Here is an 18,063-nt window from a genome sequence, read left to right as displayed (position 1 = left end):
GAGTTCCAAACCTCTACCACCCTTTGTGTGCAGAAGTGTTTCCAAACTTCACCCCTGAAAGTCCTGGCTCTAATTTTTAGGCTATGTCCCCTAGTCCTAGACACCCCAGCAGAAATTCTCGTTGGGTTGTTTCTGCTGAGTTTAGCGTTGCTACTGTGTTTTTGAATACTTGCTGCTTTTTTTGTTGCTATTGATTAGATGCCTATAGTCTGCAAATGGGAAGAGAGCCAACCTACTGTCAAGAATAGGTAATCGGCAACAATGGATGAACAAGCTCTCCTGGGTTTGAACCCAAATGCTGATGCTGGCTTCAGGCAGAGGGTGAGTTAAGTAACCAGAAATAAAATACTGGCTGATCAGTTATACAGTTTAGTTCTGTAATAATCTGCCCAGATATTTTATCTGTTTCTGTCAGGGCAGGATAATAGAACATCTATTTAGACAATTGCAATATAAATGTTACACAAACAGTTGAACATAGTTGCTGTACTATGTATATAAATATATTACTGAAAGTTAAATGTGTTTTTTTAATTGAGATTTATATTTGGAGTTTGGGGTGTGTATGCTAATTTTAGAAAATTCATGGAAAATAAAATACCCATGAAAATTTGGGCTCTTGCTAAACCTCAAACCTTGTGTCCTGTTAAAATGCCCAGTTCCTAGTTGATACTGAGACACTGCAGTTTGGATTGTTATACATATTACATTGGAGGACTTTTAAAATATATTTTTCCTGTTTGATTATATATGCAAGAACTAGATGGACTGTTTTTCTTGATTCTGAGTTTGAAATTCACAATGTTCTGCTCTAAATGTCAGTAAGCTAATAAAGTAGTATGGCACTGGCTTGTACACATGATTTCTCTCGTCCTGGCCAACCCATTAGGAAGCAGTGCTGTTCCACAGGAAGGCAGAGAAATTGGTTATCTTAATCTAGATGGCTCTAATGCCTTTGCCTTAATTGGTAGCACACTCGCCTCGAGTCTGAAGATTGTGGCATCCAGCCCCATATCCTCCCTATCACCAAGACTGCCTACTTGCACCTTTATAACTTCGCCTGTCTCCCATCCACCTCAGCTCAACTGCTGCAGCAGCCGTGCCTTTGTTATCTCTAGACTGGACTATTCCAATTCTCTGCTGGCCAGCCTCCCACCTTGCACCCTCCCTAATCTTGAGCGCATCCAAAACTCTGCTGCCCCATATCCTAATTCGCACCAAGTCCAGTTCACTCATTGCCCTGTGCTCACTGACCTTCATTGGTTCCTGGTCTGGCAACGCCTCGATTTTAAAAATTCTCATCCTTGTTTTCAGATCCCTCCATGGCCTCACTCCTCCCTATCACTATAACCTCCTGCAGCCCTACAACCCGCTGAGATCTCTGCGCTCCTCCAAGTCTGGTCTCTTGCGCATCCCTGAATTTAATCACTCCACCATTGGCAGTTGTGCCTTCAGCTGCCTAGGCCCTAAGCTCTGGAATTCCCTCCCTAAACTTGTCTGCCTCTCTACGCCTCCCTCCTTTAAATTACTCCTTAAAATCTACTTCATATCTCCTTATGTGGCTGGCGTCAAATTTTGTTTGATAAGGCTCCTATGAAGCGCTTTGGGACATTTTACTATGTTAAAGGCGCTATATAAATCCAAGTTGTTGTCGTTGTACAAGCCCTACTCCAGAACTTGAGCACGTGAGCTACGCTGACACTTCAGACCACTACTGACTGAGTGGTGGTCTGTAATGGATGCCATCCTTTGATTGAGATGTTAAACCCAGGCCCTGTCTGCCTCTTTTTTTTGATGATGTGGAGATGCCGGTGATGGGCTGGGGTTGACAATTGTAAACAATTTTACAACACCAAGTTATAGTCCAGCAATTTTATTTTAAATTCACAAGCTTTCGGAGATTTTCTCCTTCCTCAGGCAAATGTTTCAAGAGCTCCTTGAAGCCTACGCATTTATACATATTGAACAATAATACATGGTGTTTACAGACTGCCCCTGCAACTGCCCGTTGCCAAGGCAATCACCGTGTTCAGACAGAGAGGTGTCACCTGCAGAACCCCCGAATACACATTCAACAAAAAAAAAACAAACAGGGAAAAAAAAACAGAGAAAAAAAAACACAGAGAGAGGCAGAAACATCCGGAAGGCAGAGAGAGCCAGCAAATGACCCATTATATTAAAAACAGATAACATTTGTTCGCTGGTGGGGTAACGTGTAGCGTGACATGAACCCAAGATCCCGGTTGAGGCCGTCCTCATGGGTGCGGAACTTGGCTATCAATTTCTGCTTATTTTTTTGATAGTTCAGGTAGATGTAAAGGACCCCAGTGTCATGAATGTCAGTCATCCCTCAACCAAGACCACAAAAAATAAATGAACTGATAATTGATCTCATTGTTGTCTGTGGGACCCTGCAGTGTGCAAAATGACTGTATTTACCTATGATGTGGAGATGCTGGTGATGGACTGGGGTGGACAAATGTAAGGAGTCTTACAACACCAGGTTATAGTCCAACAGCTTTATTTAAAATCGCAAGCTTTCGGAGGCTTCCTCCTTCGTGATTTTAAATAAAGCTGTTGGACAATAACCTGGTGTTGTAAGACTCCTTACATTTGTATTTACCTACATTACAGCAGCAACTGCACTTCAAAATGTAGTTCATTGTTCAGTGCTTTGGGACTTTAGGAATGATATAAAGTGCTGCATAAATACAAATCCTTTTGTTCCTATTTGCCAACCAATTGCAGAGCAACATTATTACAAGCTCGCTGGATAGTGTGTGGTATGAAATTTTTTAAAATCTTCAGTTGTTAAAGGTGTGTTTTAATTAACAAAATATTTTATTACATCAAGATAACACCTGTTTAATGAGGAACCAAGAGTGAAGTTGACCATTGATAACTGATGGCATTATAACCTTTATTGTTCTTAGTTGTTATTCTAAAGTTGTTGTTCTAAAGTATATAATCACTATTTTCAATTGTCTTATCTAATGTTAACATCTATAGAAAGTAAAGCTTGAAAGAAAATATAGGCTCCCAATTTATCTTCTGATTTATGAAGAAAAATATCTATGATTTTGTTTTCCTTTTTGAAAAAATTCTTCTGCACTCCTGAGCACAGTGACTTGTAATGTGCAGGTTCTGGCCATCCTTGGTACCTTCAAAACGGCATTGAAGCTTTGGCGAGGGGTCAGGGAATTCTCCAGGGAGAGAGATGATTCCAGAATGTGTGTCTCTAAGTAATGAGAGACTTGCAAAGCTGAGCTTGTTTTCATGGGGAGGGGGAGGAGGTGGAGGAAAGAAGAGTCCTGATCTCCTCAAAAAGCTGACGGGCATAGATATTGATGTAAATTTGGGTGATCTGACTTGTAACTGCAAACAGAGGGATAGTCAACACAGGTTTAAAATGATCAAGCCTTAAGGATTACAAGAAGACAAGCTTCTCTGACTCCTGGATATGTAGAAAAGCTGAGCAAAAACAGTTAATCCTGTGTTCGTTTATCTCCTTCGAAAAGCTACTAAATAAATATCCAGTAGTGGATTGAAGGATGAAGGGCTCGGTGTAAACTGAGTATGAATCATCCACGGGACATTACTATTCCTGTGCTTCTGGGGTGCTGTCCCTGGAGAGCAGCAGGACAAGAGTATTTAAGAGCGCTCTTTGATTATCTTCAGAGTATTTATGCTTCACTTCCACGAAGGGTTAAATGGGCAAAGTTTTGAGGCTGATTGCACATGGTCTGCGGAAGGTGTACGCATGATACCTGTCTCGCTCTTGTGCTGTGATTTCTTGTGCTCTGATCACAGCAAAGCTGAGGTGAGAAGCACAGCATGTATTGATTAAACTGTGCCCTTGCTCCATGGAACCCAAGCGTGCCACAGCACATCTTTACTGATGTTTAGAAAGTAACGTCAGAGCTTCCCAATGACCTAAATGGGTACAGGCACTGTGGTGTCGCTCGAAGTCATACGCACCAGAAGGTCCCAGATGTGATTATTTTCCTGTGCAGGATTAGCTAATCTCAGACAGGGCACCTGTTGGGGCACTGCAGTTGGCCTCAGAATCACTACCCACCGCCCCCCCCCCCCCCCCCCCCACCTTCCCGGTTCCTGATTCTGGTGTGCGTTCGTGTTCAGCTATGAAGTCTTCCACAGTTAAATAACCTGCTGACCATCACTGGCTGAACTCACACACGACGAATGATCACTTGAGCAATGCTCTGGAGTGTGGGTGGGCCTGTGGACCTGTAACCCAGGAAGGTTCAGCAAATTGGGGGGGCGGGGGAGAGGAGAAAAAGATTGCGGGTCTCCGTGCGTAGTCCAGGAAGAAAATATGAAACCCATGTATTTTTCTTTGAATACATTCTTTAGGCACTGGCATATTTTGAACAGCTGAAGGTCTCCCAGAATGCATGGCAAGTGTGTGCGGAAGCTTTAGCACAGGGAATATACAGGTAGGCTAATTGTACGTTCATTTTGCTGTCAATTTGTCAACAGAAATGAACATTTTTAAATGTTGTGTTCGAGGTAAATGAGGACGGTAGTATTGTGAGGTAAAATGGTTGTAGAATTTCAGAACTAGGGGTGGGTGAGGGGTCTGAACAACTAGTGGAGCGTCGAGACAAAAAAAGACAAACCACTGTAATTGTTTTTCTTGTCCACAGTGATGACCATGTTAAGTTCTTTTGTATTCAAGTGTTGGAACATCAAATTAAATTCAGGTAAGAGTATGCCATACATGGTATATAGTGCATGTATATTTTGATTCTACTCTTGAGTTCACAAAGTACTATATAGATACGGTTGCCAGTGTCTACAGAAATATCAATATTCCCTAGTTAATTGCTACATGGATGGTGTTTTATATCTCGTTGTGCTGAGCATGTTGGTTTTAGCAGTGATGCATGGCAGTTGTAGGTGATGTTGGAATTGACTGATCCTGCTCAATACTGCAGTTGTGAAGGGTCTCGACATGGGAAATGTGATAGGGGTGAAGGTAACACAGAAAACTGGAAAATGTTCATCAGCATTACTTATTAATGCCTCAATCTTTTTTTAAACTTTGTTATAGATATATTGACGTATTGCATTGTTTTAAACTACGAATCTACATAACCATGTGTCTGCCTGCATTGCTGTGATCTTTTTCCATTATAAATTCCTATGTTTATAAAGTTGCCTATGCAACTTTGTCCTTCTGTAATCACAAACTCTCACTAGTGGAGACACTACAGTGCCACCACTGGCATTATGTTACGTTCTCTTAAAAAGATTGGAAAAATTGTCTGGCTATTTGCATTTTGAGCCCATTTACAATGATTACCTGATTTCTGAATTTGGACCCATAAATATGATTTTTAAATTCAGAATCATAATGGGTGCATATTGAAGGTAGAAATAGTCTAATGGCAGCAACCAAATTACTAACCGGCCATGTCCTGGTGCCCTTGTGGTGAGATTTATTTATTTTCTTTTTCCCTTTTTTTGTTTTTGAATGTTTGAATCTGTGGACTGCTGGTATTTTTACATGTGTGGATTCTTGCATGATGCATTTCAATATGATTTTGGGGAATGTGCGATTGGCTTGGCTCTAAAAACAGATTGGCTTTCTGGCTGAGGACATAAAAGATGGAAGAGGAAATCTCAAGTGTGAGCAAGAAGGGCATTGCTTACTGCAACTAGCTGCACATGACCAAAATACTAAAACGTTTTCATGATTTAAAGCAGAAACATACCATATGTATTTGGAGGTGAGCTTTCAGCTACAAGTCTTCCATTTGTTGCTTCCAGTGAGACACATGGAGGTCACCAACAACAGTGACTCTCTATAGTTACTTGCATTTAATGGGAGCTTGATGTTTATAAAGTTGACGGGGAGGTTGAGTATGATGGACTCTGCTGCACGTATCCTGTGGTGTGCTTTTATAACAATTTTTTAAAAATCTGCAGTTAAAATGTTCACTCAGAAGGTAAATGTTACAGATTTTGGTGTATGCTGGATACTGTGGCACTTGAACCTGTTGCAAGCTATGGTGATATTTAAAGTCAACTCACCTGAATTGTTATTGTTTTAATCATGTCTTGTAAGTGCAAATGTTGTGTACAGCAAGTGAGTGGGTTTTGTTTTAAAATGTTGCAGGTATGCTGTTCTAACTGGAGAACAACATCAACTGATTAGACAAACCATGATGACCTGGCTTCAGGCTCAAGTGAGTAGTGTGATTTGTCCTGTCTATAATTATTATTATACTGAAAGAAAAATCCTGAAGCTGTTCACGTGACTTGGACTGTGTAGGTTTTCAAAATTGACTGTGGCTTTTGCAAGTAATCTTTGAGCAGTTAACTTTATTATATCAAAGATACATGGAGGAAAAATCTGGATCTGTTCAGATTGTTTACAGTTAGTTCTGTTACTTTCTTTGTTAAATTGCTAACCCATAATTATTAGCTTTAACCAAAACGGCCATTTGACTTTCTCATTAAACTGTTACAAGCCCTTGATTGGGTGAGAGGCAGGTGCTTTAAAGTCTGCTGCTGAGCATCCTCTTAAATATTGCATACTTCGTATTTATCTGTACCCTCCACAGATGGTGAGTCTGCACCCAGAGAAGACTTTTATTCGCAACAAAGCGGCTCAGGTCTTTGCTATGCTTTTCTTAGCGGAGTATCTTACCAAGTGGCCCAAGTTCTTTTTTGATGTTCTCTCAGTTGTTGGCCTTAATCCTCGGGGAGTTGATCTCTATCTGCGAGTACTTATGGCCATCGATGAAGAAGTAGTAGATCGGGACATTGTTCATACAGCGGAGGTAAGTACAGTGAGCATGAGACTATCTTCCAAGGGTGTAATCTGTAGTAGCTTGTTTGTCACTAAAGTGCATGACAGACTTAGAAAGTTGCAATTTTGGAAAATGTATTCGCTCATGTGCAGTAGCCAGTGGATTAATTGTGTACAACCATTACAGACTTTGTATAGCTGCTCCTAACAGCTCACTTGTATCAATCACTGAAATATAAACATTTATGTACCTCTCTTCCCTAAAATAGTGTACATCTTTGCAATTGAAAAAAATGCTGATGATGAATGTAGATTATGGTTAAAATGCATGGTGCTGATTTGCCAGTCTGTTGGCCAATAGAAATTTTTAGCCCTTTAAAAAGCAGAGTTCACAGTGATTACATGTGTTCTTGAAATGCAGTATCAAGAATTTGATTATTTGGAAAGGACATCAAGTGACAATTTTAGGAGTGAAAAATATTTTCTACTTTCTATTCTCTAACTGCTTGCCTTTAAATTTATAAGAAGTTGTTTTCCAATCTATACTGGGAACACCATAATTCACTTCAGAATAGATGGAAGAGCAAATATGCCCAGCTTCTGAGAGATGGAAATGTGTTTCTTCTCTTCAGTTTTTCCCCTTTTTCCCTTTTCTTAAGGTAATATGTGCTGAGGTATGGTTCTGTTGGTGGCACTGTTCGATTGGTACCTCACTTCTGTGCCTATTCTGGATGAGGACAGCAAGTGTTGGATATTCCACTATTACCGTATTGGCTATTATCAGAGCCAAGCTCGATCCCATTCTCATTTGGTGTCTGTGCGGTTCCACACGGCGTCAGCAGATGGTGATTAGAAAAAGGAACTTTAGCCTTCCCACTTCCTCCAGCAGACTGGGTGCATCAAGGGCAATTGTCGTGTCCCATTGCCACCCTGGCAGAGTTTAATTTCAGAACAGTGTGATGTAAAATGGCTGGTATACCTTCTCCGCCCCTGCATCCCAGCCCTTGGTCTTTGCTGACTTCCTGTGCATCCTCCTCTCTCCTTTTTGTTCCCCACGTCGTTGGCAGAATCATCTTGGGTCTTATTCTCAAACTCCACCCTTAAACCTTCCAACTTGCTACCTTTCTGTCTGCCTTTAGAAATCTCCTTAAACCTATCTTTTTGACCATCCTTATGACCAGCTCGCCTAACTCTCTCACTAGAGCTCATCTGTTTCTCCTCTGTGAAATTCCTTGGAATGTTATCTGTTAAAGAATGCTATATATGTGTTTTTTTGTTTCTTAATTGGTGAGACTACCAACTAGTTAATGATTTGAGTTCAGAGGTGTAATAAGTATACAAAAGGTGCAATGTGGCTTATCTGCCTGTGAGTGGAAAATTTCAGCAACTAATCACAAAATTGAGCATTAAATTATTCATAATAAGCAAATATAATGGTGCTGGAAGTAAACCACAGATAAGTTCAAATCAATTTAGTCAAAGTGCAGGTAATAAATCCCACACTGAATCAGAAACCAGTTTGTGTGTGTGCATAGTATATCCCTCGCCAGTGTCAAATGAGTCGAGTCTCAGCATAAGTTCCCAGGTCATTAATTTAGGCAGGTTTCTTTAGGGTGACCTTAAACAGGCCTGTAGACCTAGCTGTAGCTGCTGATTTTGTTTAGAAAGGGAACTTAAAACTTTTTTTCTAATATCCGACTTGGTGAGCTTCAGCTCTCTGTAACCCCTCCTCTACACTACTTTTCTTTGTTCTCTATTGCAGGGGTGTCCAACATGTGGCCCCTAAGCAAAACAAAGTCTGTATGATTAGTTTTTAGAATTTTTATTCTGAGAACAAAACCAAAGTATTACAATACTTAATCCAGCCTGTACTTGGGTTAATCTCTACATATTTTGATTGTTTAATTTCCTTATTCCTTTTTTTAAAAAAAAATAGAAAATCATGCTTTTATGGCAATTGCTTTATTGAACAATTGTGTAGTGATTTTAAAAAATAAATATATTTTCTGTAACTGTAGGAGTGTAGGCGAAATACCTTAATAAAAGATGCAATGAGGGAACAATGTATACCAAATCTCGTGGAGTCTTGGTACCAGATCTTGCACACCTATCAGCAAACCAACTCTGAACTAACATGTCAGTGCCTTGAGGTTGTAGGAGCCTTTGTCTCCTGGATTGACTTGAATCTGATAGCAAATGACAGGTACATGTTTTTTGATCTCTTGTTTTCTACTAAAATTGTTTTTCACACTCATTGTAAAACAAAAGCTTCTTTCTGTTTGTATAAATAGGACCCATTAGAATTATTTGTGTAATACTGCATCATTGGTATGAATTGTTTCCTTCAGAAAAGTGGTCAATGGTAATCAAATTGGTCAAGGGTTCAACACAAATATTGCTGTTTGTAGGAGTTTGCTGTGCACAAATTGGCTGCCGCGTTTCCCTTCATTACAACAGTGACTGCACTTCATCAGTACTTCATTGACTGCAAGACGCTTTGGAACAACCTGAGTCATGAAAGTCACTATATAAATGCAAGTTTGTTCTTTCTAGTTTGCTCAACTTTTTCTTTTGGCAAACTAAATGTGCCAGACCTGCGTAGCTAAATATGAAGTTGTACCTCATGGTTGGCCTCAATCCCGTTGACACTCGAGCTTAGGAGTTCTCTGGCTGCTGTCAGTCAAGCAAGCTTCACTCCCAAATTCTATTAAAAAGAACACCATACCTCTCTCCCACTAGTGGGCGTGCTTCCCTGGTCAGTATTTCTTTTTCTGTGGCTGTTACGTGGGCCTAGCTGAAGTAAACTAAAACTGTATGGGACAAAAATCATCCCATGTACAATGCTTTAGTTTTCCAAATTTCACCAGGTCCTTCTGCAGTGACCAAGGTATGGTGGGGAGGAATGCTGTACAGGGGATACAAAAGGATAAGGGAGGTGGTGGCCACGATTCTGTCTGGTTCCTGGTTTCAAACATTGCCTGTAGTACAAACAGGAGAACTTCAGGTGTTGGCAGATTCAAGGATGATAGGTTCAAACTGACACTGCCCCACTTTTGATACTTTATGTAAAGTTAACTGTGTTTCTGCATATGACATTGAATATTATGGTGTCCAGGAGAGGAACTTGGGTTGCTACAGATCAAAGTAGTCTTTTTGCCGAATCAACTCACTAATTGTCCTGAAATGGCGTGGCTGGCCGGGAAGAATCGCTTGCTTTCATTTTAAACTTTTGTGATAGTATGTTTGTCAATTACTTGTCATCTTCTGTACGATGACTACGTTGGTTTCTACTTTTCTATATTTTTGAAATAATGGGGAGCAGAGAGAAAAGGGCCAGTGGTATTGATGAACTGGATTCTTTTACCCCTCAGTCTGGTTCAGCAAACACTGAGTCGAATACACCTTTAAAGTTCAACACAATTTTATTAGCTGCAGCAGACTTATTCTACAGTATCGATTTCAACTCTTCACAGAGTATGGAGATCCTTACACCGCACTCTCTTGGTGAGCACAAAGCAGGCATTAGCATAAAGAACTTATCATGCAGACAGGTGGCCTGAAGAGAGGCCCATTGTTAATTCTATTAGCAAGCAGGCTTCTAATTAACCCTTGCTTAACTGCACTGTTACTTTGCTATGGAGGTATTTCACTATTCTACTGAAAGCTTACCACGTAGGCATTTTCATTAGAGGGGGCACCACGTAGGCATTCGCTGGTCTAGGTTAAGTGTTTCCAATATTCAGTGTTCAGGTGAAATTGAGTATCACACTGTGAAGTATAATGACATTTTCCTTTAGTGTCTTTATGTATTTATCTGGCTTAATTTAAAATCTGTTTCTGTACTTCAGGTCTGAGAAATAGAATTATATGTAAAATAATGTGAATTGAAATGTGTTGTTAAAACTGCAGAAATTAAATGAAGTCCAGGCAAGTATCCTCTCTTGTCCGGAGCAGATAGAGTTGCCACCAGAACAACTCAGGTTTCCCCCAGATTGGAGGGCACTGCTAATAAAGAACGTAGTATAAACTAAAAAAAAAATTGGTAATTTTAGCTAATTAAACAATCTGTGTCCTGCCGTGCCTACCAGTTGTGGAAAGCTTCAAGTGAACCAGTGGACAGTGCGAGCTCGTACTCCAAATGGCCACCTGGGCACGCACTAGAGATCAGAACTTGGGCAAGCAATTGAAGAGACTATCCCTGGTGATCTTTTTGGACCTGTCGACAGATTTTGCCAGGCCCAGGAGCAGAACCACCAGGAGGGACCAAACTAGTGCCATGGGAATCCTAAGACTATCGTTTCCTGTTGTGTGTTTTGCCCGGACGCACGTACTGGCAATGGTGTTTCAGGTTGGGGAGTTTATTGGTGCGTTCTGTAACAGGAAAGATTAATGATATAGGAAACCTCCACTGCAGGATAATAAAAGATATTGTGCGTGTGTGTGATATCTGTTTAGAAATTTCAGATAGCATGCAGTCCGTGCACTAAATTGTTTTTCCTTAATTTATTTTTTTTTCTTTTCTAGGTTTGTAAATTTGTTGCTCAGTCACATGTCAGTGGAAGTCCTCCGTGAGGAAGCCTGTGACTGTCTGTTTGAAATAGTAAATAAAGGCATGGATCCTATTGATAAGACTAAACTTGTAGAATCGCTTTGTCAGGTGCTACTGGCTTCTGGCTTCTTCAACACTGAGCAGGTCCGTGCTACAGTACAATCACAGCAAGTATTCATTTTCCTTTGTATTTGGATGGGCTCCCTGTGATAGTTTGAAAGTTGTGATAAGGCAGATTTGCGTGATGTTTTTGACTAGTACATGTGATTGGGGGCTACCATTAGTACTGTTAAGGTCAATGGGATGGGGTTATTGTCCTGGAAGTTGTCAAGAACCACCTAAAGAGGTGGGTTAACCTGATGCCTCCAGTGCATTGGCTGCCATTGTTTTTCTTGTCATAAGCAGGCTAAACACTCTGCCTGCCCATGTGGCCCAGAGGTGTAATTTCTCAATCACTGGCCTGCACAGACTTTCCCAGTCATCAGGGAAATTATGGCAGCCAGAAATGAGAGTTTTCAATTGCAACTTTGAAACTGTTGCTGTTGCCAGTGCTGTAGAATCCATACCAGGAGCCAAGGTTATTACAGAATATATTAGTGGTTGTGTAATGTAAATGTGACTTAAGATGTTTGGGGGAATTTGTGATTCTTTACTTGTGTTGCAGTGCCGACATTCTTTAGGTACGGCATCTGAGCAAATGGGGGAATCAGAAGCACTGATGTTTTCTGCTTTTGTAGCATTCATTTGCACTGTGCAATGGGAAGGGTGCACTGGAGAGAAATTAAGAGCCATCCAGTGCTAGGCACCTTGTTGATTCAGAGGGTTGGTGATTCAATTTCTTGCAAGTAACACAAACTAAAACAGTGCAAAGGGCAAAAGTTTTACATCCTTTTTATTAAAAAAAAATGTTGGGCGATTATGATTTCTGTAATATATAACAGTAACTAGTTGCATCCTTTTGCAGTGCAGCAAGATAACTTGAATCTTTTTTTTTGTCCAGGAAGAAGATGTTGACTTCTTGGCACGGTTTTCCAAACTGGTTAATGGGATGGGCCAGGCTTTAATAACGAGTTGGGGTAAATTGGTAAAAGCAGGGGATGGCAAGAACAGCCAGGTGACACTTCAGGCTGTGGAAGCTAAAGTGCCTCTTATGCTTAAACTGCTTGTGCACGAAGATGACGATATTTCCTCTAATATAATTGGTTTCTGCTATGACTATCTTCACACACTCAAACAAGTAAGTTGGAAGACCTGAGGAGAGTGAGTGGGGGTTTTTTTTGGTGATGGAGTAAAGATTTTTGGAAAATTTGTGACTGTACTTTGTACACAGTTGAAAGATTTCTGGATGAATTACTAATTAAACTAATGTTGCATCAAGTATGAATACTCCCCTCCCCATTCTATCTGTTCCAAATTTGAAAGGCACATGGGTTGATTTTTCTATGACATTGAGCTGACCGTACTGTTGACCTGTGCTCACAGTGGGATAAGAGAAAATGCTTGTGTGACAGGATATTCTTTCATTCTTTTCCTGGAGTGGCAAGAATGTCATAGTAGATTAAACTTGCCAGCAGCATTTCCTCAAATCTTCAACCGGGTGTGAAATGAGCATCTTAATAGCTGCATTTTAATGGATCACATATTTGGTTAGCTTTTTGACTTGGGATATCTTTTAATATTAACTGTAGAACACAAACCTAAACAAGTCAAGATATGGTGGAAAAAGTTCGTGAGCAAGCAAAAAATGAGTTGATGAGCTAAAATTAACCTCCTTGCACTAACAAAATACATAAGCTGACCATTATATCCTGTAAAACATAACTGGGCAATAGGCATGTCAAAATCTGATTAGATCTTACATTTTAAATATTCAGAATTAAATCAGATTTAATTTTTTTTAATCATTGTGTAATGAGTTTGAATATTGTACTCACTAGTGCATGAGGAGGCTTGAAACTTTTTGTCCTCGTAAGCTTAAACTCACCAGCAAACGTGGCCGAATTTTTTTTTTGAACTAAGTTTTTTTTAAATTCTAACTTTTTTTGCTTCTGTAGATATCTAGAATACTTTTTTTGGCGTTTATTAGTTGAGTTCAGTAGCAGTTGGTTGTACAATTCAATTTGGTCACTAAACAGGGACTGTTGCGTGGCATTTGTATTTCATGAACTGGGCAATGTTTCGTGCATGCAAAGGAAATGAAGTGGGCACTCTTTCTTGGTATCACTGTCATGTGTGACAAGTATGCAATTTAATTTGCACATGATACCTGCGTACTGATCCCACCTTTTTGATATATTGGTGCATACTGTCCTAAATTCTCTTATATTTTATTTTCTTGATTCACTCTTAAAGATAATTTTTATAAAGATAGGAACTTTTCTCGAGGTTTACCTTTTTGCCCTTTCACCTGTCCATAAAACAAAACAGGTACAGCATACTGGGCTGAGGGAAGACAGGACTACCACCAATGCTTCTCTATTTGGCTGCATGTGAGTGTACCCTGATGATGAGGCTTTTATATTCCCTTTACCATTGCCAGCCTAGCTGAGAGTGGAAACTGGGTGCGAACCTGTGTTCTACCATGTTATCCTTTTTCCTGCGGACTGTTGTTTTTAGTAATGCAACTGGGCAATAGGCATGTCAAAATCTGCATTTACAAAATGATATAATCAGCGTAGTGTGTGAGATCTGGGTTTGTAAATGTTATATGTAATTTTCTCTCCAGCTTCCTGCGTTGACTGAACAGCAAAAGGCCAGTGTTGAGGTAAACTACACATGCTTGTATTAAATAAGTACTTTCATGTCTCATTAAACATTTTAGGTGCTAGTTATTTGTTTGCATTCTCTGACCATTTTTTTCCCCTGAATATAGGCGATTATGCATGCAGTTATAAAGAAATTAACCTATGATGAAGAATACAATTTTGAAAATGAGGTAAGAAAATTATGCACTTCAAATTGTGTAAACCCTGGAGTCGTTGTGTATTTTTGTACTATATATCACCTTTTAATGAGTGCAAATACATAGCGTTTCACCGTATAATGAAAATGTGGTATGTTTTTATTAGGCAAAACCTTATTTTGCTGATGAGTTCACCTGCAAAAATGTACACTCTAAATCAACATTTGTAGAAAATTAGCACACTAGATCTTCCCAATGGTTCAGAGATGAAGTCTCTGTTTCTAACCCTTACAGACACAGATCCCAGGTTCAGTCATGGGTTTAAACTGTGTTAGCTGATTAGAGCCAGGCGTAGGTAGTTACGAAGGGGAAAAAATCAACTTGGATTCCCATTACCGATCACAAAACAATGGTGGGAAGTGTGTGTACACAGAATCGGGTTTGGCGGTGATATTCTAACAGTTGGATAGCCTGCTATCCTCAATTCACCGTTGAGGTGTGCATGTGAATAATGGCCGCTTAGCTGGAGTATTGGAGGATGATTCTGAACCATAGCCCAGTCAGGGAATCAGTATCTTGAGGATAGGAGGAGAGTACCTGTATATTTTCAATCCAGTTTTACTCCAAATGGAAATTACACGGCGTTTAACAAAATTAACAACTATGCTTTTGTTTAGTTCTTTGCTGATTCATTTTCAAAAGTGAATTGCTGTTAAATAAAAAATAATTAATGGTAGAACTACTGTAATCTTTTCCATCCAATGTCCACACCAACTACACCTAAATCAAGAAGAGAAAAATTAAATGTGAGTGCAACACTGCATTTGAGATATATGTATATTGGCAGATTTGCATCCCACTGAATGAATGTTTCTTTATAAGTTCTGTTTCTATCCTTAGTTATTTTGTTTTCTAATCAACCTACGTAATATTACAATTTACTTTGCCAGCTTGACTAGAAAATATTGTTCAGTTTGGTATCACTGGGAATGGCTTTGAATCAAAACTACGTCTGTGATTTTTAGTATGTAAAGTTTTAACAAAGCACCTTCCTGTTATGCACCCAACATCTTTTCTCTTTTTATCATTTTGGCTTTAGGGTGAAGATGAAGCCATGTTCCTTGAGTACAGAAAACATTTGAAGTTGCTGTTGGACAGATTGGCACAAGTTTCACCCGAGTTACTTTTAGCTGCTGTCCGAAGGGTCTTCAACACGACGCTGGAGTAAGTGTTACCAATATAAGTGATGTCCTAGTTGAAAACAGACCCAAGTTTTTGTGTGGTTCATGTGTAAATCATAACTGTACAACTTAAGGGGTGTTTGGTGACAGTGTATTGGTCCAACATGTTGCAGCACAGTCTGGTGAGATGTGTGTCCATGCTTGTAATTCTGCACGAGACCAGTTACTGACCAGTGTAGTCAAAAGCAAAAAAACTGCGGATGCTGGAAATCTGAAATAAAAACAGAAAATGCTGGAAAAGCTCAGCATGTGAGGCACCACCTGTGGAGAAAAAAACAGAGTTAACGTTTCAGGTCGAAAGGTCTTCGACCGGAAAAGTTAATTCTATTTCTTTCTCCACAGATGCTGCCTCACTTGCTGAGCTTTTCAATCATTTTCTGTTTTTATTACTGACCAGCGATGTTACTGATACTGTGGCTCCAAACCAAGTGGAGGCTAGATACTTCTCTACAGGAAGATGGAAAATTACAGGTCCTGTCACCCTGCATTGCTCTTGTGTAGCACAACAAAACTAGAGAGAGGAAAAGAAATGGGTAATTGCATTTTGAGTTTTGTTAATCCATCTGCATTGTTTTAAAACTCCTCTCCCCTTATCTATCTACCTCCCCCCCCACCCCCCCAATACATGAATTATTGGCAGATAGATTTTCTGTTTTTTACTACCTTTTTGAAACCAAGGATCACTGGCTGTGTTAGAACAACATCTTCCACAACCTAATAAAGTTGAAACTAGATTTGCCAATTGCTGTTAGCAGTTCAGAATGCTCCCGTGTTTCTAAATAAAAGTTTTTATTTGGCACAGGAGCATAGTTTTTATGCCAGTCGTGAATGGAAACACCAGAGACCTAGGAGAAAGTTCCACAGACACTTGCAGAAGTTCACACTTGAGTTAACCTTCACTTGCACTAAGCAATGGGAAATCTGTTGCTACCTTCCCTCCTTATCATTCCTTTTAAGGTTTTTTTGGCAGCTCATGATCTTTGTTGCAGTTGTACCTGCTTATGCCACCTAGCTGACTTCCCCTCTCTTCAAAAATAAATTGCAGGTACAATTCAAGAATATTTGTACCTGTCCCTACGCGTACACTGGCTAAGGTGTGTGTGAGGAAAATTTGCTCCCAAATTGCCTGAGCCTGTCGATCTACAGCCCATTTGATTTAGGACTGTACAATTATTTCATGAGCTCGATTGTCATTACATAAACAATGTAAAAATATGGTTTGATATTTATGGAAAACTTTGTGGTAATGTAACCTGATCTGAACAAGTGTGAATTTGTTGACGCAGTTAATTTATGCTACACAATACGACTCGTACTAGAAAGAAGCTAATGTTTTACTTTTGTCTCCTGCTGGTAAAGTTACAACTTTATTTTTCCCCTCCTTAGGAACTGGCAGAATATACGTTTCATGGAAGTGGAAGTGGCTCTTAGGCTGCTGTTCATGCTGGGAGAGGCTATCCCAGTGTCCCATGGCGCACATTTCTCTGGAGACAGTGCAAAAGCCAGTGTCTTGCAGGAGATGATGCACACAGTTGAGTATTTAGCAGTGCTGTCATTCACTTCATTGTAACCTACCTACACTGAACACTAAGGTAGATCGGGACCATGCTTTAAAAGTGCACTCAGAATATTGCCCGATCCGTTTTTCTTTGGTGTTGGGGAGGGTAAGAAATCAAATCTTTTTTTAGAAAAGCAGTGAGGCATTTTGTGCGTGTGCACATGCGTGCAGCTGTATGCTTATGAAAGCAAACATCTTAAATATAAAATTGGTGTTAACACTTTGAAATGCTGCAGGGTACAGTTAGTTAGAAACTATAGTGTTTTTTTCCCTGCACCTCAGTGCGTGCACATTGTAAAGAGAGTATCCGTTTCCCAATTGGAAGGTTCGATTGGAGCGTTGAGTATACCTTTTGCTCATTCACTTGTTTAGAGTTTATCACCAGTTTGAGGTAGATCCACGAGATGGAATACCTTCTTACTGGGATGGCTCCTTTAGGGAAAGGGAAAACCGTGTGGTCACCATACTCTGCTAAACGGGTGTTTTGTAGCAATCATGGAGTGTTATTCCTTTTCCAGCCCACATAGAGAGGTAAATAAGAAAAATACTATTTATAAAAATGCTGATTTTTGACCTGCCTGCTCTAGGAGTGGACCAATATGAATGAATGATTGCTGTTTAATTTCTAAACTATAACACACACTTTCTGTCCCTATAGTTGGTGACATCTGGAGTGAGCCAGTACCAGCATACATCGGTCACATTGGAGTTTTTTGAAACAGTAGTTCGCTATGAGAAGTTTTTTACTGTAGAACCACAACACATTCCTAATGTTTTGGTGAGTTGTTTTAGATAGAAACCTCTGGCCATAATGTACTGTAAGCAGAACATTTTCTGAATGAATCTCCTTTTAGATTTATCCACATAACAGAACCAAGTGTATGGAGTCTCAGTAATAGGAGGTGGGAGTGTTGAAACTAATTTGTTCCTAAACTTAAAAAGTGCTTAATGGGTATAGTCTCCAGGACACTGGAGTCACAGGTTAGTTTCACTTCTTCAAGACAATAGTTCTTAAGTATGGTCCTGTTGTCAGTT

At 39.8% G+C, this 18,063-nt stretch overlaps 1 protein-coding gene across 1 annotated transcript in view; it reads left to right on the top strand.

Annotated features, from left to right (window-relative positions):
* Positions 1-18,063, top strand: part of xpot (exportin, tRNA (nuclear export receptor for tRNAs)) — a 34,700-nt gene that overhangs the window by 1,038 nt on the left and 15,599 nt on the right. The window contains exons 2-14 of the mRNA XM_067999361.1: positions 199-321; positions 4,375-4,457; positions 4,668-4,724; positions 6,143-6,212; positions 6,591-6,809; positions 8,797-8,981; positions 11,303-11,471; positions 12,328-12,564; positions 14,053-14,091; positions 14,200-14,262; positions 15,329-15,453; positions 16,857-17,001; positions 17,687-17,806. Of these exons, the coding sequence (XP_067855462.1) occupies positions 262-321; positions 4,375-4,457; positions 4,668-4,724; positions 6,143-6,212; positions 6,591-6,809; positions 8,797-8,981; positions 11,303-11,471; positions 12,328-12,564; positions 14,053-14,091; positions 14,200-14,262; positions 15,329-15,453; positions 16,857-17,001; positions 17,687-17,806 (1,572 nt within the window). The 5' untranslated portion in view covers positions 199-261. The remainder of the gene's footprint in view (positions 1-198; positions 322-4,374; positions 4,458-4,667; positions 4,725-6,142; positions 6,213-6,590; positions 6,810-8,796; positions 8,982-11,302; positions 11,472-12,327; positions 12,565-14,052; positions 14,092-14,199; positions 14,263-15,328; positions 15,454-16,856; positions 17,002-17,686; positions 17,807-18,063) is intronic.

Source organism: Heptranchias perlo, chromosome 18 (assembly GCF_035084215.1).
Source record: "Heptranchias perlo isolate sHepPer1 chromosome 18, sHepPer1.hap1, whole genome shotgun sequence".
NCBI classification, from domain to species: domain Eukaryota; kingdom Metazoa; phylum Chordata; class Chondrichthyes; order Hexanchiformes; family Hexanchidae; genus Heptranchias; species Heptranchias perlo.
Note: the sequence above shows the minus strand (reverse complement) of the source record. Positions and strands in the feature narration are given on the sequence as shown.